This window comes from Giraffa tippelskirchi, chromosome 4 (assembly GCF_054371585.1).
Source record: "Giraffa tippelskirchi isolate mGirTip1 chromosome 4, T2T-mGirTip1v1.2.pri, whole genome shotgun sequence".
NCBI classification, from domain to species: Eukaryota; Metazoa; Chordata; class Mammalia; order Artiodactyla; family Giraffidae; genus Giraffa; species Giraffa tippelskirchi.
In genome coordinates this window covers 7799820-7826267 of record NC_137278.1, presented here as the reverse complement: position 1 = coordinate 7826267, position 26448 = coordinate 7799820, and the positions used below count along the sequence as shown (strand labels likewise).

The following is a 26448-nucleotide window of genomic DNA, read 5'->3' as shown; positions in this document are numbered from 1 at the left end:
TATTCCCATCCCTCCTGCTCCACCGGGCTTGTCTAGCTGCTCACTTGAGAGCTTGAATCACCAAGTTGGACGCCAACCTGAGGGATGGTGATGGTGGGTGGGTGATGGATTTGTAAGCCATCAGTTTGTTCTCTGAATTTCCTCATTTGTATTATGGTGTAGACTTGTTGACCCCAAAATTCCAGTTTTCCCAAGGCAGCATGTTCCAAAGTCCATTCCATGGAACCCTGAGTTCTCAAGTGTTAATGGGTATAAGAAACAAAAATAGGGGGAGTGATCCATGGTCAAATAAATATGGGACACTACTGACCAGCCTGAATGGCAAGTTCAACAAGCTGCTTAACATCAAGACTTTCTGGAGCCTTAGATGTATTAATGTCTGTTATGAGGTTCTGAGAGAGAGAAAGAAATAGGGACCATGATTCCCAAGGCTTGGCCCTTGGTGCCTGGCAGAACATCACTAGGATTCAGCAGTCATGGCGATAATGCCTAAACAAGCATTCCCAGCTCGAGAGCCTTGTCAAATTACAATATATCAGTAAATGGAAATACTAAGGTGCTTTATCAAAAGATACATATTTAATCACACTATGGTAAACGTGGTTATACAGCAAAATACGTACTTGGCTTTTTAATCTGTGTTAATAGTGGTTATCTCTGGGTGGGAGATTGTGGGCATTCCTTAGTGTTTTTTTGTGTGTGTCAGGGTTTCCCACAATTAGCATTATTTAAAATTGTTATAAAAAAAATTGTGATACCGATGTTAGGTGCTTCTTGCTTGGATCTCTGTGACATGGTCCAATGTCTTAGGGACTTGACCCTAGTGGCCAGGCACTCACAGGAGTTTTGTCCTCCTTGGGCCGAGCTTCCTCTCCCTTCCCAGGGAGCTCATGACAGTCTGTGTTTTCCCCAGCGCCTGCTATTACTGCTGCAAGACAAAGACAAGGAGGTGGAAGAGCTCCTCCAGGAAATACAATGTGAGAAGGTACCATCCCCGACAGTCGCTCCTCCGTACGGGCCGGGAGAGTGTGTTCTCCCAGGTCGTGGGTAGAGTGCACTCTGGAATTGCAGAGCTGGGTTCAAATCCTGGCTCTGTCACTTTCTCCGTTTCTCCAAAGGCTCAAGCAAAGACAGCATCTGAGCTTTCCAAGTCCATGGAGACCATGCGGGGGCATTTGCAAGCACAGCTTCGGTGCAAAGAGGCGGAGAACAGTCGCCTGTGTATGCAGATCAAGGTACCTGCTTGGTCCCACCGGTGGGAAAGGGAGAAAGCATGGGGCCTGGCAGTCCAGGGGCCATGGCCTGGCCAAGGCGCACACATTCAGGATTTGCCCCCAAAGGTTTGGGGGGGGCTGCTGCCAAAGCAGTCTGAGCCAGTGGCAAGGGATACTCTGGGCCAGGGGCAAGAGTAGGGATTTGGGTGTTCTTCCCAGCAGTGACCAGTTGGGTGGTGTGCTCCTGAGCCAGTCACTGAATCCCTTAGGCCTCCAGTTCTCCTAACTACCCATGGGGTGGGTAGGGGGTAGGGAGTGGGCTGATGTCTTTGAGCCAGGGACCCTCTGAGGTCACAGCTCTGCTGAGTAACTGAGGAATATCTCTGACTACTGTACTGGGAGTTCAGGGAAGGATTCCGGAAGAGTTCTATCTTAGCACTTAGCGTATGAGAGATGTGCCGTGGGAAGCTGGGCAGGGCCATGACATCTCTGGTCTGCCTCCCACACAGCTGACCTGATTTCTCTCTCCCTCATTCCTCCTCTTTGCTGCCCACCCCACCGCCGCTCGCCCTTCCCCGGATTTCTTGTCCCTCTCCTCGGCCTCTCCACCATCGTCCCTCCCTCCCAGAACCTGGAGCGCAGTGGGAACCAGCACAAGGCGGAAGTGGAAGCCATCATGGAGCAGCTGAAGGAACTGAAGCAGAAGGGAGAGCGAGACAAAGAGTCCCTGAAGAAAGCCATCCGAGCCCAAAAGGAGCGAGCCGAGAAGAGTGAGGAGTACGCTGAGCAGCTGCACGTGCAACTTGCCGACAAGGTAGCGGCCTCCCCGAGGAGGGCAGGCCGAAGGTGAAGGGAAGGAGGGGTGGGGTGGTGGATAGGTGAGGAGCGGATGGGCGGGTGGAGGTGAAAAGCTCAAGAGAGGTGGCTGGGCGGGCAAATGGAGAAATAGATGGCGGTGGAGAGGGTGGATGAGCTGGGAGGACGGACGGCTGGCTGGAGGAAGAGGCAGTCGGAGTAAACAGCTAAAAGGATGGTGATGGGGGAGGGCGGCTGGCTGGAGACAAGTGGAGGGTTTGTGGGACATTCTCACCACGTCAGGATCACGGGTGGGAATGACGGTTATGGATTTGCAGTCAGGGTGCGTGTGATGCTGGAAACTGAAAAGTAGCACCTGGCTCCTGCTTTAGTCTCAGTGCTTCTAGAAGGGAATGGCAGGAGTGGGGTTTACGTTGTCAGGGGGATGGGTGTGGCCTGGGATGACCCTCGGCTCCCGTGGCCTCAGTACTGACACCTGACCGATGGACCCTGTCTACTGTCCCCTGTTCCCAGGATCTTTATGTCGCTGAAGCTTTATCCACTCTGGAGTCATGGAGGAGCCGCTATAACCAAGTTGTGAAAGACAAGGGAGACCTCGAGCTGGAAATTATTGTCCTGAACGAGTATGTCTGTGTGAGGAGAGGGCATGGGGCCGATTGGAGGAGGGGGTGAGCCGGTGCATGGTGCCAGGCATCCCGAGGCAGCTCACGTGGGTCACACGGGTGCTGTCTGGTCTCCTGTGGTCCAAGGATGCATTGGACTGGCCCTGAGGTAGGCCCTGGTTCCAGCCCCGTCCCAGGGTCCTACCCCCTGGTGGCCACTATGGACGGGCCTTCTCTGCTCATACCTGGGCCAGAGTGGGGCCCTAACTTGCACAGCAGAGAAACAGGCCCAGCCACAGTGGCATCTTCCTTCTAGTTCTTGGGAGACAGGGCAGCTGGTCTCTGCCTTCGCCTGTCTTCTCTCAGCTTCTCTTTGTCTACTAGTCAGTAGGTCAGAGGTATGGCCTGGGAGTAGGGGCCAAAAGTGGCCTCAAGTTGAAGGTGACCGAACACACCTTCCTTGTCACTGGTGAACTGTCAACAGTGACCATTCTCTGGCTCAGCTGTATTCGTATGTATTCATATGTTCATTTGTTTATTGAGCAACTACTATGTACCAGGCTGTGTACTGACGTTTAACGTTACAGCAGTTAAAAAACAAACGCATTACCTGCCCCATGGAGTTAACCCTGTACTGCAGTAGAAGACAGGGCTACAGAGACCTGGATTCCCTGGGCTAAGGGGTCACAGGGGAGCTAACTTGGTCTCTAGGTCAGGAATGTTTTGCCTGAGGAATACCTTTGGTTGTTTTCAACTCAATTTGGCAAACATATCCTGGGAACCCGCTAAATGCTGGGCCCTATGCTGGCCACTACCCTTGGGATTCTCCATCTAGTGGGAGAAAATGGATAGTTAAGGCAGAAGGATCTGTGGTACAGATGAGAGGGATCCAGGAAGACATGTCCTGAGGAGGGATGTCTGAACTGGGTTTTTCAAGTTGAGTGGGTGTTTGCTGGTGAATCAATATGATGCGTTTGCTTGGGCCTAGTCAGTACTTACAAAACATTTGCTGAATGGTGAACTATAATTTCTCAATAGTCAGAACACATGCTTTGCAAAGGTTCGGTGATGGGTCTGCAGTCAAGAACCCCCAGGCTCCTCCAAGGCCTCAGTCTCTGTTCTTGGATTAGAGCCTTGGGTGGGGGAAGCGGGGGGGCTAGGGCAGGGGGAGCTGTGTGCCTTTTTACTGCTTGTGGCATGCGCCCTCACCTGGGGGAGACGGAATCCCAGTGTGATGTGTGTCTGAGGGAGATGGATGCCTGGGGGTACCCCTGACCACTGAGCCTAGGAGTTCTGTCCTGACTTCAGTTCCTGATGGGCTAAGAGATCAGGAACTGCTGTGGGGAGCTGGGAAGGGACTGCAGCCGTGGCCCTTGTCTTCAGGGAGTGTCTCAGCCTCGTGGGTGGATGAGAACAGAGAAGGCTTCTTGGAGGGGGTGGTAAGGGAGGCAGACCTTAAAGGCTGTTATATGCAAGTGGGCTACCTGGGAAAGTCATGGCCGCCAGTGCGGGGGCAGCTGCTCTTCGCGGTGGAGACTGGGAGCAGGCCAGGTGCCAAGGAGAGGGACATGGGTGACCTGGGAAGGAACCCCAGGCCCCACTCTACACAAAGACACAGGCTGCTCACAGCCCGTGGGGTTGATTCCGTCTGCTTTTGCTTCGTGATCTTCCAGCCGGGTGACAGATCTCGTAAACCAACAACAGACCTTGGAGGAGAAGATGCGGGAAGACCGGGACAGCCTGGTGGAGAGACTACACCGGCAGACTGCTGAGTATTCCGCATTCAAGCTAGAGAACGAGAGGCTGAAGGTGGGTCATGAGAGCCGGGCCTGGGACATTCAGGTAGAGAGCAGACGGCTGCACACTCCTGGTTGGGCCCGGAGATACCACCGGGGCCTCCCCAAGGGCCTGGAGGCAGCAGCGGGCTAAGAGGGCTTGCTCTGGAGTCGGGGAGACCCAGATTCAAGTCTTGACCAAACCTCATAGAGCTGCAGGACCCGAATAGGATGTCTGCCATGCTGGTGCTGCAATTTCCCTAGGGGGAGGAAGTGAGGTCCTGTGTTGGGGGTGAGGCAGGTGAAGTGCCCCACGTGACACTCAGCTTGTGCATGTGAGGTAGATCTGACCTTGAAGTTAACACTGATGCTCCTGGCACACTGCTGGGACCATCCGCATGCATTCACTCTCACTGTAACCTCCCCTCCCAGTAATGGGATAATTACTCCACTTTCTAGAATAAGGAAACCGCTTGAGAGAGTTTAAGTTTCTTGCCAAGATTCTGCCCTTGGAAGTATTGGGAGTTCGGATTTGAACTTCAGTCTGACTCTGGGGCTGTAACCACTAGCTTTTAACCACTCTCTCTATACTGTCCAGCACACCTGGTGGTGAGAGGCACCGAACAGAGGTTGACATTGCAGAGCCAGGTTTGATCTTGGTTTTTAATTGATCTGGGCAATAACCTCCTTTTTTTTCTTTTCTTTTTTTTTTTTTTTACTGATTTTTGTTAAGTAAGATAGATATAAGGAAGTATAATACAGAAAGGTACACAAAACAGACATACTTTGTCCACCAGTCACCCTGATGGAACCTTAAAGCCAGCCACCCTGGTGACCTCACCTAGTTACAAACATCCCCTGCTAACGGAACGGTTATCCCGACTTCTGTCACTGCAGATGAGTTGGCCTGGTTTTGAACTCTGAGCCTGGCCCTTGTGGCTTTTCCTCAGCATTTTCTTCGTGGAAATTATCCACGTCGTGTGTTGTGGTCCATCCCTCTCTGTGCTGGGCATTGTGCCATTGTAGGACTTGTACCGTGACATGTTGATCCATTCTGCTGTCGATGGACATTTGGGTGGTACAGCTTCCTATACCTTGAAGTAGAAATGCTTGGTCAATAGGTGGTACATTGACCTTTGGTAGATATCAGCAAACAGTAAAGTAGTTGTACAGATTTCTACTCTTCTCAGGGGTGTGTGAGAAATTTGCTCCATGTCTCCTCAGCAACACTTGGTATTGTCCATCTTTTTCATTTTAAAAAGGTGGGAGAGCACTAGTGTGTCATTTGTCGGCAGTGCAATTGTTGGATAAATGACAGACAGCCCCACGTCTGTTAACTGGGGTATTGTTTAAAGGATGGTATGTCTGTGTGGTGAAATACAGTGTGGCTCTTCAAAATGTTTGTAGAAGTATATTTTCCTAGACATTAATTACAAAGGTAATCATAATTACAAAGGTAAAATATGCTTATATGAAAGTTGAAAACATCACAGAAATGTGATAACAGAACTGAAGGTCTCTGTTAACCGTATATGTGCACTTATTTCAGTTTTTTTACTCTGATATTCACCTGCACATTCAAACATATGCACATTCACTCATCCATCTGTTATTCTGCAGCTTGATTTTCCCACTCAACTACATTTCATGGATATCTTTTTTTCTTTTGCTTGCTTTCTTTTAAATGCCTGCTTATTATTTTATTGAGATACCATGACTTTTGTCCCATCTGCTAAGGTGAGCATTGGGTTATAGAACATTTATGGATGAGAGAAGTAGTTCTCAACATACTTGTTAATTGAAGAGTTTGTCGCAAAGCACTGGATATTAATATAATCCCATGCTTACTGGAAAAAATAAAATATCTACACAGCTATCAATATATAGCCATATACTAAGGAATCATGATTTGTTTTCCTGGGTTTTATCTCCATTTTCTTTAATGATAACGTGTTGCCTTTTGTCTCATTTTTTCCTTTGGTTTGGTCGTGCCATGAGGCATTCGGGATCTCAGTTTCCTAAAAATGGATTAAATCCTGCCTCCCAGTAGTGAAAGTGCTGAATCCTCACCATGGGGCCACCAGGGAATTCCCAATAATGCATTGCCTTTGTAATAAGAACAGAAAACCACGGGAGTCTCTAATTTTCACCTGTCTTCACTTGAGTTGGTCACATCGGGAGCCCTGCCCTGGTGCTTCTCTGAGGAAAACTGCTGGCATGGGTCGAGTAGGTGGGGCTTGCCTTTGCCAGCCCCTCGGAGTAGGAGCTAGGGGTTGGTTTGGCCACCTGCTCCGGGACCTTCCTGCTGGTTACCCACGAGCCAGTTAACCTTAACCTGGTTCCCTTCTAGGCTAGCTTTGCCCCAATGGAGGACAAGCTCAACCAGGCGCACATCGAGGTCCAGCAGCTGAAGGCATCGGTTAAGAACTACGAGGGAATGATTGACAACTATAAGAGTCAGGTAGGCCGTCAGGTGCCAGCAGCCCTGCCAGGGCAGCAGTTGCCTCCTGCTGTGGAGGGAGGTTCACCCCAAGGCCTCCCCGAGAAAGGTGTTTTTTTTTCCACCTAAACTTGGCTCTATCCGAAATGGCCCAATGCTTTGTTGGTCCCCAGGTGATGAAGACCAGACTGGAGGCTGATGAAGTGGCCGCGCAGCTGGAACGCTGTGACAAAGAGAACAAGATCCTTAAAGATGAGATGAACAAAGAGATCGAAGCGGTATTGCTCCCCGTGCTCACCTTCTTCCTCCCCTCCCCAGTCCCGGACCTGCAGTCTGTCCCTCCTGTCTGTCCTTGACGCTCTCCGATGTGCTTCTCATCTCTTCTTTCTCTCTCCTGCCTCCTCGCTATTCCTCTTTCTCATCCTGGTTTCCTTCTTCATTTTCCTTAAAAAAAAAATGTACCCTGCTTGGAACATTCAGATGGATTCAGATCCACAGATCTGCCAGGCCTTAGGTGTGCCTGTTGCATGCATTCTGTGTGATGTCTTTATTTTGTGCCAACCAAAAAATTGCCTCCTATCCCCTTACCCCCAAAAAGCATTATTCCTCTAGAGACAGCTTGGCTGTCTGGAAGCAAATGGATCATCTTTATAGTGACCTTGGAGACAGATTGAGTCCAGGCTCAGCTAGGACCTGGCTGCATATCCTTGAGCACATCACCGCCCCTCTGCAGTCCTCAGGCTCCTCGTTAATACAACGATGGGTGAAGACCAGATAGGTGATAGCTTTCTCTCTGACCCAGAGCGTCGGGACTGCCTTCCTAGGAGCTTTTGGGTTACACTAGACTTGAATACTGGCTCTGCCAGTTCCTAGCTGAGTGACCTTGGGCAAATGATCCTTTGATCCTCAGAAGGATCCTTAGGTGGGGCCAGCAGCACCTACTGTGTAAACTGTCCTATGAATTCAGGGAGTAAGGCCTGGTCCTGAAGTTTGTTACATGGTTGCCATTATTCTTCAGTGAGTGAAGGAGCAGCAGGTTGCAGTTGCCAAGTGGCCAAATGCGTCCCCCCAGAGAACAGCTAAGATGCCTTCAGTGGCCTGCTGGGAGACCGCACTTCTGCCCGTGGGCCTTTTAGGATCCTTTCCGGGGGACTGAGGGTGGCCTTGCCCCCACTCCCAAGGACTTTGTGTGGCTGCTGCAGCCGCCAGGTCCATCCCAAGCGTGGGCTCCTCTCTCCCACTCCAGGCGCGGAGGCAGTTCCAGTCCCAGTTGGCTGACCTGCAGCAGCTGCCCGATATCCTTAAGATCACAGAAGCTAAGTTGGCTGAGTGCCAGGACCAGCTGCAGGGCTATGAGCGGAAGAACATCGACCTCACAGCCATCATATCAGACCTGCGCAGCCGGGTAAGGGACTGGCAGAAAGGGTCCCACGAACTGGTCCGAGCAGGGGCCCGCTTACCAAGATGAGCTACACGTGCGCCCCCCCCCCGCCCCCGAAGGGAGGACCCCTTCCTTTTTCTTGGCTACCACTTTTTGAAAGGAGTGAGCTATCATCAGTGCTGTGAAATAAAATTCTGGTGTGCCAAATGCCTTGTGTTTGCACAAAGTGATTGTAGTTATAGGAGCTGCCGGGCCCTCCTGCTCTCGCCGCTCCCCGAGTTCTCCAAGTCTCCGCAGGCCTCTGCCCTTCATTGCTCCGCTGCTGTCCTCAAGCCTCATGCCACTAGCGGACACCAAGCCATAGATTTTCTTTGTCTCCATCTTTCTCTTGCTTTAGCTGCCTTTCCCTAGTCTGAATAGACCCCTTGCCTGAGCTTCTGTCCCGATGGATGACTGCTTCTCTCCCAGAGGCAATCTGCCTTTGGGTGCTGGAACCGAGCTGGCGAGGTCTAAGAAATGGTACACTTCTCATCTGCACTGTGACCTTGGGGGAGACCCTTCCCCTCTCTTCACCTGCTTCCTCGCAGTAACAGTGGAAGTAGCTGCCATTTTTTGAGCACATGCTCTGTGCTCCGGCATTCTCTCGTTTAATTCTCCCAGGAACTTTGCGAAGGGTCTTATTTTGCCCGTTTTACAAAAAGCAGCTGAGGGCAGAGAGGGGGAGAAGTCATTTCCTGAGGTCACAGAGCTAATGCTTGTCAACAGGAACTGGAAGCCAGCCAGCTCTGTCTGGTTCCCAAGCCCATGTTCTCAGTACTTTAAATCACCTGCCTACTCTTGAACCTGAGTGTTCTCAGAGCCTTTCAGGCCCGGATGTCTGAGTCTTCTGGATAACTTCTCAAACCTGCCAACCTGAAGGATGTGATAGATTTCCTATGGCCTTGCTTGCATTGGTCCCCAGTTAAGGAGAATGACATCAGCGGTCCCACCAACATCCTTGGTAAAGCTCGGTAGTGGGTTGCGTGGACCAGTTAGGCCTGCTCTCTGCTTCTGCCTTTCTCATGTCTGCCCAGATCCTACTGACTGGCCTCTCCTGAACCAGAATGTGTCATCGTGGCTCTTCAGGATCGAAGCTGGCTTCTCTCAGCATGGGAGAGCCTTCGGTCTCAGGGGTCGGGCCTAACCTGTCCCCACTCTCCTCTCTCCTCCAGGTTGTGCGTTGAGACTTGGATGCCTGCTGAGGGCAGCGTGCCTCTCTCCTGGGTGTGGATGACAGGTCACAGGGATGAGGGAGGGCTGTACCTGGAAGTTCTTTCATAAACCAGTCTGTGTTCCTGTCATTTTAGATCGAACACCAGGGGGACAAGCTGGAGATGGCAAGAGAGAAACATCAGGCTTCCCAGAAGGAAAATAAACAGCTGAGTCTGAAGGTGGATGAACTGGAGAGGTTAGAGGCACTTGGTCCGATCTCTGTCCTCTTCCTAGGACCTGAGACTTTTCAGCCACTTAGCTGCTTTGGGCTCAGTGTGCAGAAATGTTTGAGGGACTCAAGGCCCTGGAAGGTACTAGGCAGACCTCAGAGGAAAAGCTGTTTCCACTGCAGTGGTAAGCATTGCGGGAGAGAGGAAGGTGGTCTTTGGTCAGGGGGGATGCTCCATGACAGTGTGATCAAGATCAGACCACCCAGTGGTGGTCCAGTGGTTAAGACTCCACGCTTCCACTGCAGGGAACCTGGGTTCGATCCCTGTTCGGGGAACTAAGATCCTGCATGGTGCATAGTGTGGCGTGTGGCCAGAAAGTAAAAAAAATTTAAAAAAGGATCAGACCACCCATAGGTACCACCTATCAGAAAGGCATACTTCATCCAAGCAAACCAACAGGGCCAGGTGCTGCAGTGGGGGCCACTCCCCTGCATTCTGCTCTTTGTTCCCGGTCACCCTTCCCAAGACCTTTCTGATCTATTCCCTGTTACTTACGGACTATGGGAGGCAGTCAGGTAAAGAGGACATGTTTTGGAATCAGAATCTCTGGCCTTTGATCACAACTTGGCCACTTTACCTGCATTGTGATCTTGAGTAAATCGTTTCATTCTTTTGAACCTCATCACCCTGTTTACTCATCTTGAGAAAGGGACCAAGGTAGGGAAAACAGTCCAGTTCTTGGGGTTGTTGTGTATCTTCCACGAGATAATCCTTAAAGGGCTTAGCACATTACCTGGTGTACAAAATCACGCTGTATAGGATAGTATATATGAGTTGGTATTATCCCCTAGATACAAGGAAACTGAGCTTGGGGAGAGGTTCGGTGACTTGCCCAACATCACGTAGCTGGTACTTGGCAAAACTGTGACTGTCTTCCTCCAAAGCTTTTAGTGTCCATAAAATGAGGGCTGGAGCCCTCATTTCAGTGATGAAAAAAGACTTGGGGAATCCCAGGAGGCTGCAATTGGCCCAGGTTACTTACACAGCCTGCTGGCAGGGACTTTAAGCAAGTGGTCTCCCCTGGGCTCCACCTTCACTCTGCTGGCCTCAAAGATGCAGCTGGAAAGTTGCAGGACTTACAGAACTCCTGACATTGGAAGGTGTTTTGGAAGTGCAGCGGGGACCATGTGTGCACACGAGATGGCCAGTGCTGCCCCATGGCTGGTCACAAATGATGTTGAGTGGTCCAGCTGAAATCCCTTTGCTGAGGGTGGCAGCAATGAAGAAGTGGGGGGCGTGGGTTTTGGTGACAGACCTACGAGCTGTGGTGACCTTGAGCCAATGACTTCACCTCTCTGTGGCTCAGTTGCTTCATTTGTAAAGTGGGGATCAGAATGAAACCCACATTCCTGAGCTGCAAGCTGCCGTATTACATGTGATGACATATGTACACGGCACAGCCCACAGTCAGTCTGTGCTTGCTTCTGCCACTTTCCATACAGCTCCTTGCCGTCATGCTGATCAGCAGATTTCTTTGATTTGTTTCTGTTATTCCTTGGAGATTCTTGGTGTGATGAGAACCGCGGTCGCGCGTGGCTGGCAGCCCCCGGCCGTGTGGAACAGGACACGTAGGGGGATGGACGAGCAGACTCTGACTGAGTGCTTTCACCTAGGAAACTGGAGGCGACCAGTGCCCAGAATATCGAGTTCCTACAGGTGATTGCCAAGAGGGAGGAGGCAATCCACCAGTCCCAGCTGCGACTGGAGGAGAAAACACGGGAATGTGGGACCCTGGCGAGGCAGTTGGAAAGCGCCATTGAAGACGCAAGGAGGCAGGTCAGTCTCACATCTGTTGTTAAGTAGCTCTGTGTCTTCGGGCACATCGCTTAACTTCTCTGAGCCTATCTCCCCATCTGAAAAATGAGCATATTGTAGTAGTACCTGCCCCCACAGATTCATCATAAAGATCAAATGAGCGATGATTATAAAGGACTTGGCACTGGATTCACAATTGCTTCTGTCATCGCTGCCGGAGTGGGCCTCAGACAGGGGTTCCACATCCGAGGTGATGACTCATGGAGCATTGGCAAAGGGCAGGTGAAGCAGGCTTGCAGAAGTTGTCTCCGTAGCTAGCTCCCGCCCTGAGACTCCAGAGAATTCTCCACAGTGAGACCGGTTAGTGGGAGCGGCCCAGCCTCCTCTTTACCAGGTGTCCCCCCTGTCAGGTAAGGCAGCCCCACCTCTGTGCTTTCTGGGCAGGTGGAACAAACCAAGGAACACGCAGCCTCCAAGGAGCGAGCAGCCCAGAACAAAATCCTGGACCTTGAGACCCAGCTGAGCAGGACCAAGACTGAGCTCAGCCAGCTGCGGCGGAGCCGGGATGATGTGAGTCTGGTTGGGGGTGGGGGGGTGGGAGCAGACAAGAAGGGCATGGGTTGAGGTTTGAGCTTCCTGGGGCCCGCAGGGCAAGGTGTTCTGTCATTTTTATGAATATGACATGGTTTTATTTTTCTCCCATCACTTTCCCATCCCTTCAGGATATTCCAGGTCCATCCCCTTGTTTATTACCAGGTTTGTTAAGGTGGCATTTGCCATAAAACTCTCTCATTCAAATTGTACAATTCAGTGGTTTTGAGTACATTCTCAGTTGTGCAGTTATCACCACAATCCAGGTTGAGAGTATTTTCAGGAAGAAAGGGACCCATTAGCAGCCACTCCCACTCCCCTTGCCCTCATCCCTTGGCCCCTGGGGTTGGTCCGTTCTGGGCGTTCCACACGCTTGGCCCCCACCCCGTTTCTCCTTTCAGGCTGATCGCCGCTACCAGAGCCGCTTGCAGGACCTGAAAGACCGCCTGGAACAGTCGGAGAGCACCAACCGCAGCATGCAGAACTACGTCCAGTTCCTCAAGTCGTCCTACGCCAACGTATTTGGGGATGGTCCCTACACTTCCTACCTGACCAGCTCTCCCATCCGCTCCCGGTCGCCTCCTACCTAAGCTGCTGCTCTTGGGCTAGGAGCTCAGATGCATGCCGTGGCAACGGAGGTGTTGCTAAGCCATACCTGGAAAGCTTGTTGGTTTTCCTCTCTCTTCCTGAGATGAAGTATGTTCAGGATCTTGTCTTAGCTACTAACTCCAGAAAAAGTGCCTCGAGCAGCAGGGGATGGAACAGAACCCACTTAGTTCTCTCCTCTCCGATAGCATCAACTGATGGAAGTTTCTAATTACCCCAGCAGGCCTTAAAGCTACTACTATTAGGGTCAGGTTTTAACTCACTGTGATTGGCTCATTCATTTCTCAAGAGAAACTGGCCTGGACTTTCCCTCCAGACCCTTTTACAGCTCTCTTCTTTTTTAGGACTCTCTCTCGGGTTTTCCCTGACCCAAACCAGCAGGAGCTGTTAGGCAGAGGTCCTCACCACGCTTCACGTTCACGTGCTGGTTTCCTCATTGCATGGGTACGGTGTCCTCTCCAAGGTGCTCCCCTCCTGCTTGTGGCCAAGTTTCCTCAAGGCCACTTGCCCTCATGCACTACCCTACAGTCACTCGAGGGCTTATGTTTTACAAGTTAGCCTTGTAAAAGTACAGTCCCAGTCTCACTGATCTTTCTCTTGGCTAGGTTTGTGTCTGTGGAATGCATTTATTCTTGAAATGTGTGTGTTTTACAAAAAGCTTTTATAATCAATATTTAAGGTTCCATGGGATGGTCTCCTTTACCCACACGATCCCTCTTCTAAAAATGATTCAGTAAAACGCTGCAGAAGAGCCAGTAAACGTTTTTTAAAGGACGTGGTACATGGAACATTAGACTATTTCATCTTGACTGGGTTGGCTCTTAATCCTCTGCGTGCTTTCACTTTACAATCTCATGAAAGGACTGGAGGAGATATATGGTAAGGTGCTGCTCAGTGTGTGAGGGCAGATGACTTTAGCTGTTAGGACGAAGATAGGCTGTGTCTGTCTTACTGTTTTTTAAATGTTAATTGCTTTCTGAAAGATGATGGGCTATTTTTGTCCTCACATGATCCTGTATTGAAAAGAACAACATATTCTTCAGAGAGAAGAGAACACACTTGGTGTTCTGTGCTGAATCCTAACCTTTCCATTCTAGGTGGTATTGGCCTCTGGGTGATCCAGTCTGGTCCCCTCTCAGCCACTCTAACCCAGGTCCAAACCTCTGGAGAATTCCCCTGTGTCACCCAAAGCAATGGTCCCACATAGGCATCTGGACTGCACTCTCAGAACCACACCCCTCTCCCTGCCCCACCCCCAGTTTTAGAGACATTTGTAGTTTCCAGCTTTCAATGATTTGTTTTTGTTTGTTTTGTTCTTAAATTTTATCTTCAGTTTTTAGTTTTGCCAAGGAAGGTCCCTGAAATTACTACTACCAGCTACCATTGCCACAAAACCAAGCCTGTTTTGACATCTTTAACGTAGACTTGAACTTTGATACAGTGTATGAAAGATCTTCCTAAGAAAAGACAGTTGACAAACTTACACCAATGTGCATACATTTCTGTATAACTCATCATTATTATCATCAAGCTAATGATAACCCCCTCAGTGTAGGATTCTGCTATCTGCGATGATGGCTGTGGGAACACCTCTTTTTGGGTTCATGGCTGGGATTCTCCTAACAATGTTCGGTTTTTCTTTGTAAGATATTGTATTACAAAAAGTCCAGAGATTTTGTGAAAATGAAAAATGTTTATATTGCTTCTAACTTGAGAGTTTTCCTTTCTGCCTCAAACTGCTGCTGCTGCTGCTAAGTCGCTTCAGTCGTGTCCGACTCTGTGCGACCCCATAGACGGTAGCCCACCAGGCTCCCCCGTCCCTGGGAGTCTCCAGGCAAGAACACTGGAGTGGGTTGCCATTTCCTTCTCCAATGCATGAAAGTGAAAAGTGAAAGTGAAGTCGCTCAGTCATGTCCGACCCTTAGCGACCCCATGGACTGCAGCCTACCAGGCTCCTCCGTCCATGGGAGTTTCCCGGCAAGAGTACTGGAGTGGGTTGCCATTTCCTTCTCCGGCCTCAAACTGAGACCCCATGAAATGGGCAAAAGGGTCAAAAGTTGAGTGTCCTGGTTAAAGCTGGCCTCAGGCAATGATGAGCTTTTCATTTATCGAGATAGATTTAGTTCACTCTTTTAAAGTGTATAATTTAGTGGTTTTTTAATGTATTCAAAGTTGTGTGACCCTTTGTCTAATTCTCCAACATTTTCATCACACCCAAGTGGAACTTCTCCTGAGAAGCCTGTATGCACAGCAAGATGTAACAGAACTGGACATGGAACAACAGACTGGTTCAAAATTGGGAAAGAAGTACATCTAGGCTGTATATTGTCACGCTGCTTATTTAACTTCCACACATAGTATATCATGCTAAATGCCGGGCTGGATGGTTCACAAGCTGGAATCAAGATAGCCAGGAGAAATATCAACAATTGCAGATACGCAGATGACACCACACTTATGGCAGAAATTGAAGAACTAAAGAGTCTCTTTATGAAGGTGTAAAAGGAGAGTGAAAAAGTTGTCTTAAAATTCAACATTGAAAAAAACTAAGATCATGGCATCCAGTCCCATCAGTTGATGGCAAATCGATGGGGAAAAAGTTCAGTGACAGGTTTTATTTTCTTGGGCTCCAAAATCACTGAGGACCATGACTGCAGCCATGAAATCAAAAAATGCTTGCTCCTTGGAAGAAAAGCTATGACAAACCTAGACAGCATATTAAAAAGCAGGGACATCACTTTGGTGACAAAGGTCGATCTAGTCAAAGCTATGGTTTTTCCAGTAGTTGTGTATGGATGTGAGAGTTGGACTATAAAGAAAGCTGAGTGCCGAAGAATTGATGCTTTTGAACTGTGGTGTTGGAGAAGACTCTTGAGAGTCCCTTGGACTGCAAGGAGATCAAACCAGTTAATCCTAAAGGAAATCAACCCTGAATATTCCTTGGAAAGACTGATGCTGAAACTGAGGTTTCAATCTTTTGGCCACCTGATGCAAAGAGCCACCTCATTGGAAAGGACCCTGTTGCTGGGAAAGATTGAGAGCAGGAGAAGGGGGCAAGAGAGGATGAGATGGTTGGATGGCATGCGGAAGCTTAATGCCCTAACCTGGGATGGAACCCAAGCTTCCCTAGCAGTGGAAGGGCACCGTCAACCCTTGGACCTGCCAGACTGTCTTCCATAGGAGCTGCCTCATCTTAGAGTCCCAGTGGTAGTGTATGAGGAGTCTAACGTGTCCACAACCTCATCAAACATTCACTTTTCTGTAACCTTTAAGGCCCACCCAACCAAAGCCCCCAGGTCTAAAGCCCTGGCAGGAAGCAGGAGCCCCAGGCCAAGCCCTGTGCGCAGGCGCATGGGTGGGCGGGCTTGGCGCTAGAGGCGCATCCACGTAGCCTTTGGGGGCGGGGCTGAACTGTGCGCCCCGGAAGCGGAAGCTAGGACCTGTTTCCGGGCGGCTGATTCGAGGACTTGTTTTGTCACAAGCGGCGCCTTTTAAGATCAGTAGCTGGGCAGGCCATGCCTTCTGAGGGTCGCTGCTGGGACACTCTGCAAGCTCTGCGCAGTTCCGACAAAGGTCGCCTCTGCTACGACCGCGACTGGCTGCTGCGGGGTGAGGTGAGCAGTGGCCCGTAAGCGGGCGGCGGTCCCTGCCATGCCCTAGCCTTTGACAAGCCCTGTTCCGAGGAGCCCCTGCGTTCTTTGTCACAACACGCGTCCGCTTCTTGACTCCTCTGTGTGCGTCGCCGTGTCCTAGAGTTTCTGCTGTTTCTCTTCACAATTCTAGCTTCTCAGGACCTCCCCTTCAGAGATGCTCTTCTCTGAAGGCTTCATTGCTCCCCGCTGCCGAAGTTAGGCGCCTCCGCTTAGGTTGTCAACGCAGCCCTGGCCTCTCAGGGTCAGTTTATTACAGCGCGTTTCTTGTGTTAGGAGATCCAGATTGAGCGGTGAACGGGTGGTGGTGGCGGTTGATCAGTCGCTCACTCGTGCCTGACTCTTGGCGACTGCAGCACGCCAGGCTTCCCTGTCCTTCACTATCTCCTGGAGCTTGCTCAAACTCACGTCCATTGAGTCAGTGATGCCATCCAACCGTCTCATCCTCTGTCGCGCGCCCTTTTCCTCTTGCCCTGACCAAATTTTTAGATGACATCGGGCACACCTGGAAACCTTAATGGGGGCGTGGTCGCTGCATCTGAGATGTGCTAAACCCTGTAATAGACCGCGCAGGTGGGAAATGTCGAGATATTTAAGGCATAGTCTTTTTCCGAGTTGCTCCTAATCTAACTACAGATATGAAGTCTCTTCAGACGGAAATATATAGCACTTCTAAAGCATTTCTGTTTGTCTTTGACAGTTTTAAAGACTATATATACCTTAACATTCTATAGGATGAATTCCATCATGAGTCTGTTCGATGTCGACTCCGGTTATGCATTCTTGGCAGGAATAACGCAGAAATGAGGTGTTCTCAGTAACTCAAATCCATAACACAAAAATACTTCAACCCATCCCAGCACTGGTGATGCTAACATTTATCAGTTGGTCACAGTGGTATCTGCCAGATATTTCCACTTAAAATTCATCATTTTTCCCTTTGTACGTAATTAGTATTTTGTAAAACCTCCACTCTTAGTGTTTATTGGTGACTTCTCCCTTAATCAACCTTTTCTGTGATGTGGCCAAATGGTGTTAGGAGCCAGTTTTATGTCTTTATTTTTGAATTGCCAGTTTATATGTCTTAGGCTCATTTTGCTCGTTTTCTTGTTGGGGTTTTGCTAGTATTTTATAAGTTCTTTATGTGTTAGGGATAATAATATTACTTTATCTGAGTTATATATTGCATATTTTTTCTAGTTTGTCAGTTAAATTTTTTTTCTGTTTATGGTGTTTTTTGTGTGTGTGGTTTTATTTTTATATTTGAAGCATTGCTTCTGGAATTTATTTTGGTGTAAAGAATAAGGAGGAAGTTTTTGTCTCAAATTCAACATCCATTCATGACAAAAACTCTTACCAAAGTGTGTATAGAAGGAATATATCTTAACATAATAAAAGCTACTTATGACATACCCACAAGCCAGCACAATATTCCACAGTTGTAAAAAGCTGAAAAACTTCCTACTAAAATCTGGAACGAGACAGCAATGACCATTCTCACCGCTTCTGTCCAATATAGTATTCTAAGTCTTAGCCACAGCAGTCAGACAAGAAAAAATAAAAAGATACCCAAATTGGAAGGGAAGAGGTAAAATTGTCATTATATGCAGCTGCCATGATACTATATGTAAAAAACCCTAAAGACTCCACACAAGAACTACTTGAACTGATAAATGAATTTAGCAGGGGAGCAGGTTACAGGATGAACACTCAGAAATCTGTTGCATTTCTTTACACTAACAATGAAATATCAGAAACATAAAAAAAAGAACACCTTTTGAAATGGCCTCCAAAAAGAAAGGTACTAGGGATGTAAGATACAATTTGATGACTGTAGCTAACACAGCTATACCATACATAAGAAAGTTAAGAGAGTACATGCTGAGAGTCCTTTTTTCTTTCTTTTGATATTACCTATATGAGAAGATGGGCTTTCCAGGTGGCGCTAGTGGTAAAGAGCCCACCTGCCAGTGCAGGAGATGTAAGAGACACAGGTTTGATCCCTGGGTTGGGAAGATCTGGAGGAGGACACAGCAGCCCACTCCAGTATTCTTGCCTGGAGAATCCCATGGATAGAGGAGCCTGCCAGGCTACAGTCCATAGGGTCACAAAGAGTTGCACACGACTGAACCAACTTGGCACGTGTGCAGTCATGTGATAAGATGGATGTTAGCTGAACCTATTTAATCATTTTACAATCTATGTAAATCAAACCATCATGTTTACACCTTACACTTTTGTAGTGACGTAGTTTGTTTTTCAATAAAAACTGGAAAAAATTGAATCTTACATAGAATTCACAGTCAGCACTTTTAAATGACTAATATTCACTGAGTGTGTATGCCATAGTTTACTGCAAAATTCCTCATGTGTTCTTTTCCATTCCAATGTTTTAGATTGCTTTCAGGTCTACTTTAATGACCATCTTTGTGAATTGTTCCTTTTCTGCATTTAGAGTTTAGTCTGATACTATAAAAAGATAGTAGTCAAGATCATTATCAAGAAACTACTATACTTTCTTTTCATCTCTGTTAATACAGTTACTTTGGGTTTTGGTATGTATGCATATGTTTATTTATTAGGACTTCTTAGATTTTCAATAAGGCATATAGTGGATTATAAAGACAAAATTATTTTTTGATTGCTTAGATCAGTTAACATGCAAGTTGGACTTAACTTTTTTCTTGTCTTCTAGGATGTTTTACAAGAATGTATGTCTCTTCCCAAGCTGTCTTCTTACTCTGGATGGGTAGTAGATCATGTCCTATCTCACATACAAGAGAACTCACCTCCCTCCGAGACATCAGCATCTTCTGCGTCTACTTCAGCCCTCAACCAACCTTCATCTGTTCCCAGATCTCCTCTCAGAAACCCTGCCTTCTCACTGGTCTCCTCAGCAACATCAAATGGAACCAAGGTAAGGCTTTTACTCAGCTTAGGACAGAAGACAATGGTGGCTGCAAAGTTGAAGTGTCTACTTTTAGTATCATTGTCATACTACAATGACTTTACTCTGAGAAAGTAGTGATTCTTTCTTCTTCATGTAGCTATTTGTAGGAACAGTGTTTACCACATCTTTTTATAAAGACCCAGAGAGAGAAATTCCTCTCTTCTTAGGACCAAGAATAGTGGTTAATTTCTTGAGCAGTTGGATCGTTTTTCCTCGTAAGTGTTACATTTGGTTAACTCTTAAGGTCTCCCTTTTTGTTGTTGCCTGCTGGAAGACTGAGAGTAAATTTTATACTTGCTCTTAGGTTTACATACCTTATCATCGGTTCCAAATGAGTTTGTACCTTTTTGGTTCGATTTTGTTCCTGCCCTTGTTTCTCCTACTTGTTGTTCAGTCGCTGAGTTGTGTCCAACTCGGCAGTCCCATGAACTGTAGCATACCAGGCTTTCCTGTCCTTCACTATCTCCTGGAGTTTGGTCAAACTCATATCCATTGAGTTGGTGCTGCCATCTAACCATCTCATCCTCTGTCACCTCCATTGAGGGCAAGAGAAGGGGGCAACAGAGGATGAGATAGTTCTCCCACTTAAAAAAAAATTGTTACTGATGCTCCGCTGTGCTTTCCTCTTCTCTTTCTTCATGTTTCCAGAGTTAGTTTCTATAAGTACAAATATGCAAGAACATATGTATTTTCTTTTTAGTAATTAAATTTTTAAAATTAATCTATTGACCACGCTGTGTGGCATGTGCGATCTTAGTTTTCTGACTATGGATCAAACACTTGCCCCCTACATCGGGAGCGCAGAGTCTTAACCACTGGCTGGTTGGAGAGGTCCCCGTGTGTACTTCTTTTTCTTCATGTTTGTTTTTTTTCTTTCTTTTTAAACAAAGTTGCTAGAATACACTGTTGTGTATCTTGTTTGTTTTCATTGGTTTCTGTTTTTCCACTTGACAATATATCTTACAGATGATTCGTTTTCTGTCTCTGTGTCTGTCTCTATATAGCTGCCTCATTCTTTTTAATATGTTTTCTGACTGTTAATTTGTGCTTGTTGTTATATTTTATATGCTTTATAAGCTGCGTTAAAGCCTTTCTGGATCAAAGTAAGATATAGGAAGTAGTATTTGGCCTAAGAATGTAAAGAAGAAAAGCCTTCTAAACTAAAATAATGCATTATCGCATTATTTTGCTTTTTCAAGGTTTTTGTGTCAGCAGGATATGACTAGACAACTCTTTAGAAAGGTAGAGGTTACATTTTTCATGTTTGGGTTCCAAAAGACAAAGTCCTTTTTGTTCATACTCATTGAAAATTTTTGGTTACTGAAAATATTTTATCATTGCATTAAAAGGAAGAAGTTAAATCTCTCTATGATCTCATCATTTCAGTCAACAGTTACTCCTTTCCAGTCTCACAAGCCTGCATCCTTATACCTTGGCATAATTAAATTGTATGTGCACTTTCGTGTTCTAATTTTCCTTTCTGACTTTACTTTGTTTGCAAACTGTTTGGATTATTTGTTCACGTTATTTCCACCTTTGTAAATATCTACTTACAGGATATGTGATATCCTGTAATTTATTGAACTGTTCCTTTATTATTTTGCATTTATATTTTTCCATTTCATTGCTTTTAAAGATACTCCTCTGAAAAACTTTCTCCAGAGAGATCGTTCTCTTTTTAATCTTAAAGTATATCTTCTAGCTGTCTGAAAATAAATGCCCAACTAACAGGCATCAAAGATAAAAGGGTGCAAACGTATTTTTTTAATTAGTAAAATATTCATGACATAAAATTTACCATTTAACCATTTTTAATGTCACAGTTCAGTGGCATTAAGCACATTCATAGTGTTGTGTAACCGTCACCACTATCCATCTCCAGAACTTTTTCATCATCCCAAACTAAGAATACTCACTAATCAGTAACTCGTGATTTCCTCCCATCCCCAGTCCCTAAAAACCATCATGAATTTGACAATTCTACATACTTCATGTAAGTGGAATCATATTTGTCGTGTTGTGACTGGTTTATTTCACTTAGCGTACTGTCCTCAGGGGTTCATCCATGTTGCAGCACGTGTTAGAATTTCTTTCCTTTTAAGGCTGAATAATACTCCCCTGTATTCATCTGTCACTGAATATTCGGATTGCTTCCACCTTTTGGCTGTTGGTGACTAGTACTGCTGTGAACATGCATGTATATCTATTAGTTTGATTAGCTGTTTTCAGTTCTTTGGGGTATGTACCCAGAAGTGGAATTGATGGATCACGTGGTAATTCTGTTTAAATTTTTGAGGACCCATCGTATTGTTTTCCACAGCAGCTGTACCATTTTATATTCCTACTAGCAGTGCACAAGGGTTTCAATTTCCCCATACCTTTGCTAATATTTGTTATTTACTGTTGGTTTTTTTTTTCTCCCACAGTAGCCATCCTAGTGGGTAAGAAGTATATCTCCTTATGGTTTTGGTTTGCATTTCCCTGTTGATTAGTGATGTTGTGCATATTTTCATGTTCTTATTAGCCATTTGTATAACTTCTTTGGGGAAATGTCTTTGTGAGAATTATTTACAATAAGTAGCAATTTATTGTACAGTAAATAATAATCCTAAAAAGTAATATAGGACAGAGATGGTTATTCATATTATGAAAGACTGCATGATTCCATGCATAAGAAGTTTACTTTTTAGTTTATATTTGCACCTCATCTTTAAAAATACTAGGCTTTAAAAACTGTTTCTAGCAATTGAACATCATAGGCACAAAAATGAACTTCAACCTAAACCTCATATCTTACACAAAAATTAACTCAAAATGTAAAACTATGAGACTTTAGGAGAAAAAAACATAATCAGAACCTAGGGCCAGTTGAAGAGTTTTTAGTTTTGACACTAAAAACATCCATGAAAGGAAAAATTAATACATTGGACCTCATCAAATAAAAAACCTTGGGACTTCCCTGATGGTCCAGTGACTAAACCTCCTCACAGTACAGGGGGCTGGGTTTGATCCCTGGTCAGGGAACTAGATCCCGCATGCTGCAAGACCCTGCACAGCCAAATAAATAAGTACATATTTTTTAAAAAATTCTCGTTAGAAAAATGATAAACTTGTGACTGGAAGAAAATAGTTGCAAATCACATGTCTGAAAAAGGTTTATATATCTAGAAAATATTTTTAAAACTCTCAAAACTCAAGGGTTAAACAGAAACTTCCTAACCTTCAATTAGAAAATGACCAAAAGATATGAACAGACATTTTCACCTGAGACAATATACAGATGACAAAATAGGTACATGAAGATATGTTCAATCATTAGCCATTAAAGAAAATGCAAATTAAAACTAGGATGAAGGCTTCCAGTGCAGGGGGGCACAGGTTCGATCCCTGGTTGGGGAGTTAAGATCCTACGTGGAGCAGCCAAAAGAAAAAAGATGATGTGCCATGTGGTTCCATTTATTTAAGGTTGTTGAAATACTGTCATAGAGTTGTAGAAAAGGTCAGAGATATAAAGGTGTGGCACCAGGGAGCTCTGGCGTGAACAGTTCTGCCCTTTATAATCGTTGTTATACATGAGATAAAATGGCATTAAATTACACATACCCAAATGAATTCCTGTCAGAACCGGTGAAATCCAAACAAGTTATGTGACTTATACCATCAGTTTACTGTTTTTGATATTTTACTGTATTTATGAAAGATGTTACTATTTGAGGAAACTGGGTAAATACAGAGTACATGAGCCTCCCTGTACATTTTTTGCAACTTTCTGTGAATTATAATTATATCAAGATTAAAAAAAGCCTAAGTTTCTGTGAGCAGCTTCTCAGAGGCAGCACTTTCTAGTTCTGACCCTGCCAGTGTTTCGCGCCCTAGACATTTCCTGAGGGGGATGGCGTCTCCCTACAGAGGGGGAGGTGCCTCTTTCCCTCCAGTTTCCTCCCTCTCTCCCTCAGTTTCTTTGTCTGTAAATCTGGTACTGGACTAAATTGGTGAGGGCCTCTCCAGGTATAAAATTCCATAATTCTTAAGGTTTAAGTAAAGTTTTGGATGGCTTTATAAAACAAATTGTATCATTAGGAATTTCTGGTATTTAAGTAACAGAAAACCTAGTTTAAACTAGCTGAAATGAAACAAGGGGGTCAAAACCTAGTTTAGGAAAGGGAAGTCGCTCAGTCGTGTCCGACTCTTTGCGACCCCGTGGACTGTAGCCTACCAGGCTCCTTCGTCCATGGGATTCTCCAGGCAAGAATACTGGAGTGGTTTGCCATTTCCTTCTCCAGGGGATCTTCCCGACCCAGGGATTGAACCCAGGTCTCCCACATTGGAGGCAGACGCTTTAACCTCTGAGCCACCAGGGGGTCAAAACCTAGTTTAAACTAGCTTAAATGAAACAAGGGGGTCAGGGGAGAAATTTAATTGCTCATATAACCAGGAAGTCTAGGAATGTGATATCAGTTAGATCTGGAGAATCTATTTTCTGCTTGTCTCTCCTTGATATTATTTCTGACTTGATCCAGTGACTCAAACATGGGGCTTTGCTTCTCTTCTTTCAGTTCTGTGTAACTTCTTGATTTCATCTTTCAGATAGACTGTGTGGCAGGATGTCTGTTGGTAGCCCTAGACAAATACCTTCTTAGGTTAGCGTCCCCAGATGAGAAAGCCCTCCAAAATAGCTCCATCGGAAAAGTTCAGAAGTTTGTAAAGCAATCATCAATCAATTAAAAATAAATAAATATATATATATATAAAAAAGAAAAGTTCAGAGGTAGACTCTGGCTTAAGTCATAAGCCTCATTCCTGAAGTAGACACTGGGTACAGAGGGATAAAATACTTTGATTGCCGGGCTGGTCTCGTGCCTACTGACCCCTGAGGCTAGGGGGCATGTATGAACTGGGGATGTGGGCTGGGGTTTCTCTGTCCAACCCACTCCAGCAAAAATGGACACTTATTAGAAAAAAAGGGGGAAAATATGCTGGGCAAATCAAAATAAGCAAGCAACAAAACAATACAAAAAAAACTGTCGAAAGCAAAAACACCCACTTAATTTGCTAAGGAGAACAATTAGAATAAGGTCAATATCAAGAAAAGCACCCTGGTTCTAACCTAAATTGTTTGTTGTTATTGGTTACTGATTGTAAGTAAGGATGTGGCTTTTGTTCAGACAGAATAACACCAACTTAACCATCTTAAAAGCTTAATTTTTCTGTCTTCTGGCTATACAGGACAAACATGAGTCTCCACATACAGAACCTATGGTACTTCAGTCCCCCCGGGGGATGAAAGTTGAAGGCTGCATCCGAATGTATGAGCTGGTGCACAGAATGAAAGGAGCAGTAAGTAAGCTGTGAAGTAAGGCAGGCTTGACATTGACCCTAGGGAGCCACATTCAAATGCAATTCCTCAGGGACTAAGAATGTACACCATATGCTGATCATCGTGCCCACCTACTAGTGGCTTCAGTTCAGTTAGGGAGATAGTTATAATGTAACAATCACGAGTAAACTCTCTGAAGTCAAAACTGGTTTCAGGTCCTAGCTCTTCTATTTTACCTGTGACCTTAGAAAGATTACTGAGACTTTCCTGGCTTCCATTTACTTTTCCAAAATTTGAAGATGATCTGCATTGTCAGATAAGGTTATACTGAGAAGATGGACCTTAACAGCTTCTTGAAAAAAGAATAACACTATTTTAATGTTTATTTAACTTTATTTTATTATTTTTTTAAATTTCTATTTTGTACTAGGGTATAGCCGACTAACAATGTTGTGATACTTTCAGGTGACTTTACTTTTTTTATTAGAAAAACAAAGCATGCTTTTGTAAAAATTTTATAGAGTAGGTGAGTTTATAAAGTGAAATTCTAGCATCTTCCCTCATCCGTTTATTCATGGAATCACCAGATATTTATTAAGTACTTTTGATCTAGGTCTAGATAAAACAATGAACAAAGGAGACACAATCCATGTCCTCATAGAGTTTATTTGCTGGAGGGAGAGGCAGAAGTAAGCAAGAGAAATGAGTGAAATATAGTTAGAAGGCTATTATAGTCTGAGTAAGAGAGAACAACACTTATCGACGCCTTCACTTTGACACTGGATGAAAAAGGATGACAGTTGCTTAGACTCAAGGATGTAGCAGTGGAGATGGTGAGAAATGGTTCGAGAGAGAGACAGAGAGTGTTTGTGTGTATTCAGGTTTTCTCAGCTCTGCTTTGTCAATCATCACTTGTCCATGGACTTTCTGTCTTCCAGACCTAAGTAGAAAGTTTTTTGCTGCTGATAATCTCTCTCGTGTTGCAAAATAAGTTTCAGAAGAAAATAGCTTGATATTTTTTAACAGTATGTTTTGATATATCTCCATGCCAGTATATATATATAGCATGTCATTCTGTGTAAAGACTACAGAGTATTCTCTAGTATGACCTACTATATTTATTTCTCTGTTGATTTAAATTGTTTCAAATTCATTGCCGTTATCAACAGGGCTGTAGTGAACATCCTTATGCATATATCATTGCACACATAGGCAAGTATTTCCTCAGGGCAAGTTCCTAAAATGAAACAAGTGCCAGAGGATATGTACACTTTAAATTTTGACAGTTAAAATGTCTAGTTGCCCTTAAAAGTCAAATGTGAGTACTCTTGTGAATAATAAATGAAATACCTGGTACCTTTAGGTATATAGGAAAGGGATGTTCCTAAGTGAAGGTGGAGGAAAAGAATCTAAGCAGAGATAGTAACTTATGGAAAGGAGTGAGATAGGAATAGCATAGTTATAGAATTAGAATAAGAATTTCTTTAGATGATCCTGAAGCCCTCATCAGAATACACAGGGTGGAAATTCCCTGGCAGTCTGATTGTTAGGACACCCTGCTTTCACTGCCAAGAACCCAGGTTTGATCCCTGCTGGGAGAGCTAAGAGTGCACAAGCCACAGGGCATGGCCAAAAAAAAAAGAATGCACAGGATGGAAACTTAAAAGTGCAGGGCTATTTGATAATGTATTGATAAAATCCCGTCCATTCTTAGCTTATGCTGGAATGACAGGAACAGTATAGGGCAAATTGGAAAAGCTTTCCACAACAGCTGAATTTAAAGATCGACCCAAAGGGGACAGGTGACTCAAGCAAAGATTTTGAGAAGTGGGAAGATGATTCTGTGCCCCGGAGTATCTTTGATGGGTTT

At 45.6% G+C, this 26448-nt stretch overlaps 2 protein-coding genes across 4 annotated transcripts in view; both read left to right on the top strand.

Annotated features, from left to right (window-relative positions):
• Window positions 1–14370, top strand: part of ODF2 (outer dense fiber of sperm tails 2) — a 30550-nt gene extending 16180 nt beyond the window's left edge. The window contains 13 exon segments of the mRNA XM_081586940.1: window positions 914–985; window positions 1119–1235; window positions 1843–2028; window positions 2544–2653; window positions 4306–4441; window positions 6758–6868; window positions 7021–7125; window positions 8094–8252; window positions 9575–9749; window positions 9752–9833; window positions 11323–11485; window positions 11909–12034; window positions 12457–14370. Of these exon segments, the coding sequence (XP_081443066.1) occupies window positions 914–985; window positions 1119–1235; window positions 1843–2028; window positions 2544–2653; window positions 4306–4441; window positions 6758–6868; window positions 7021–7125; window positions 8094–8252; window positions 9575–9749; window positions 9752–9833; window positions 11323–11485; window positions 11909–12034; window positions 12457–12645 (1731 nt within the window). The 3' untranslated portion in view covers window positions 12646–14370.
• The window catches only part of GLE1 (GLE1 RNA export mediator), a 29404-nt gene continuing 15967 nt past the window's right edge, over window positions 13012–26448 (top strand). Inside the window, exons 1-3 of one of the 3 annotated variants that reach the window (XM_081586942.1) lie at window positions 13012–13105; window positions 19007–19228; window positions 24488–24598. In XM_081586942.1, coding sequence (XP_081443068.1) covers window positions 19025–19228; window positions 24488–24598 — 315 coding nt within the window. In that variant the 5' untranslated portion in view covers window positions 13012–13105; window positions 19007–19024. Of the gene's footprint in view, window positions 13106–16117; window positions 16283–19006; window positions 19229–24487; window positions 24599–26448 lie in introns of those variants that run through there. The other 2 variants (XM_081586941.1, XM_081586943.1) reach the window with 2 other exon arrangements.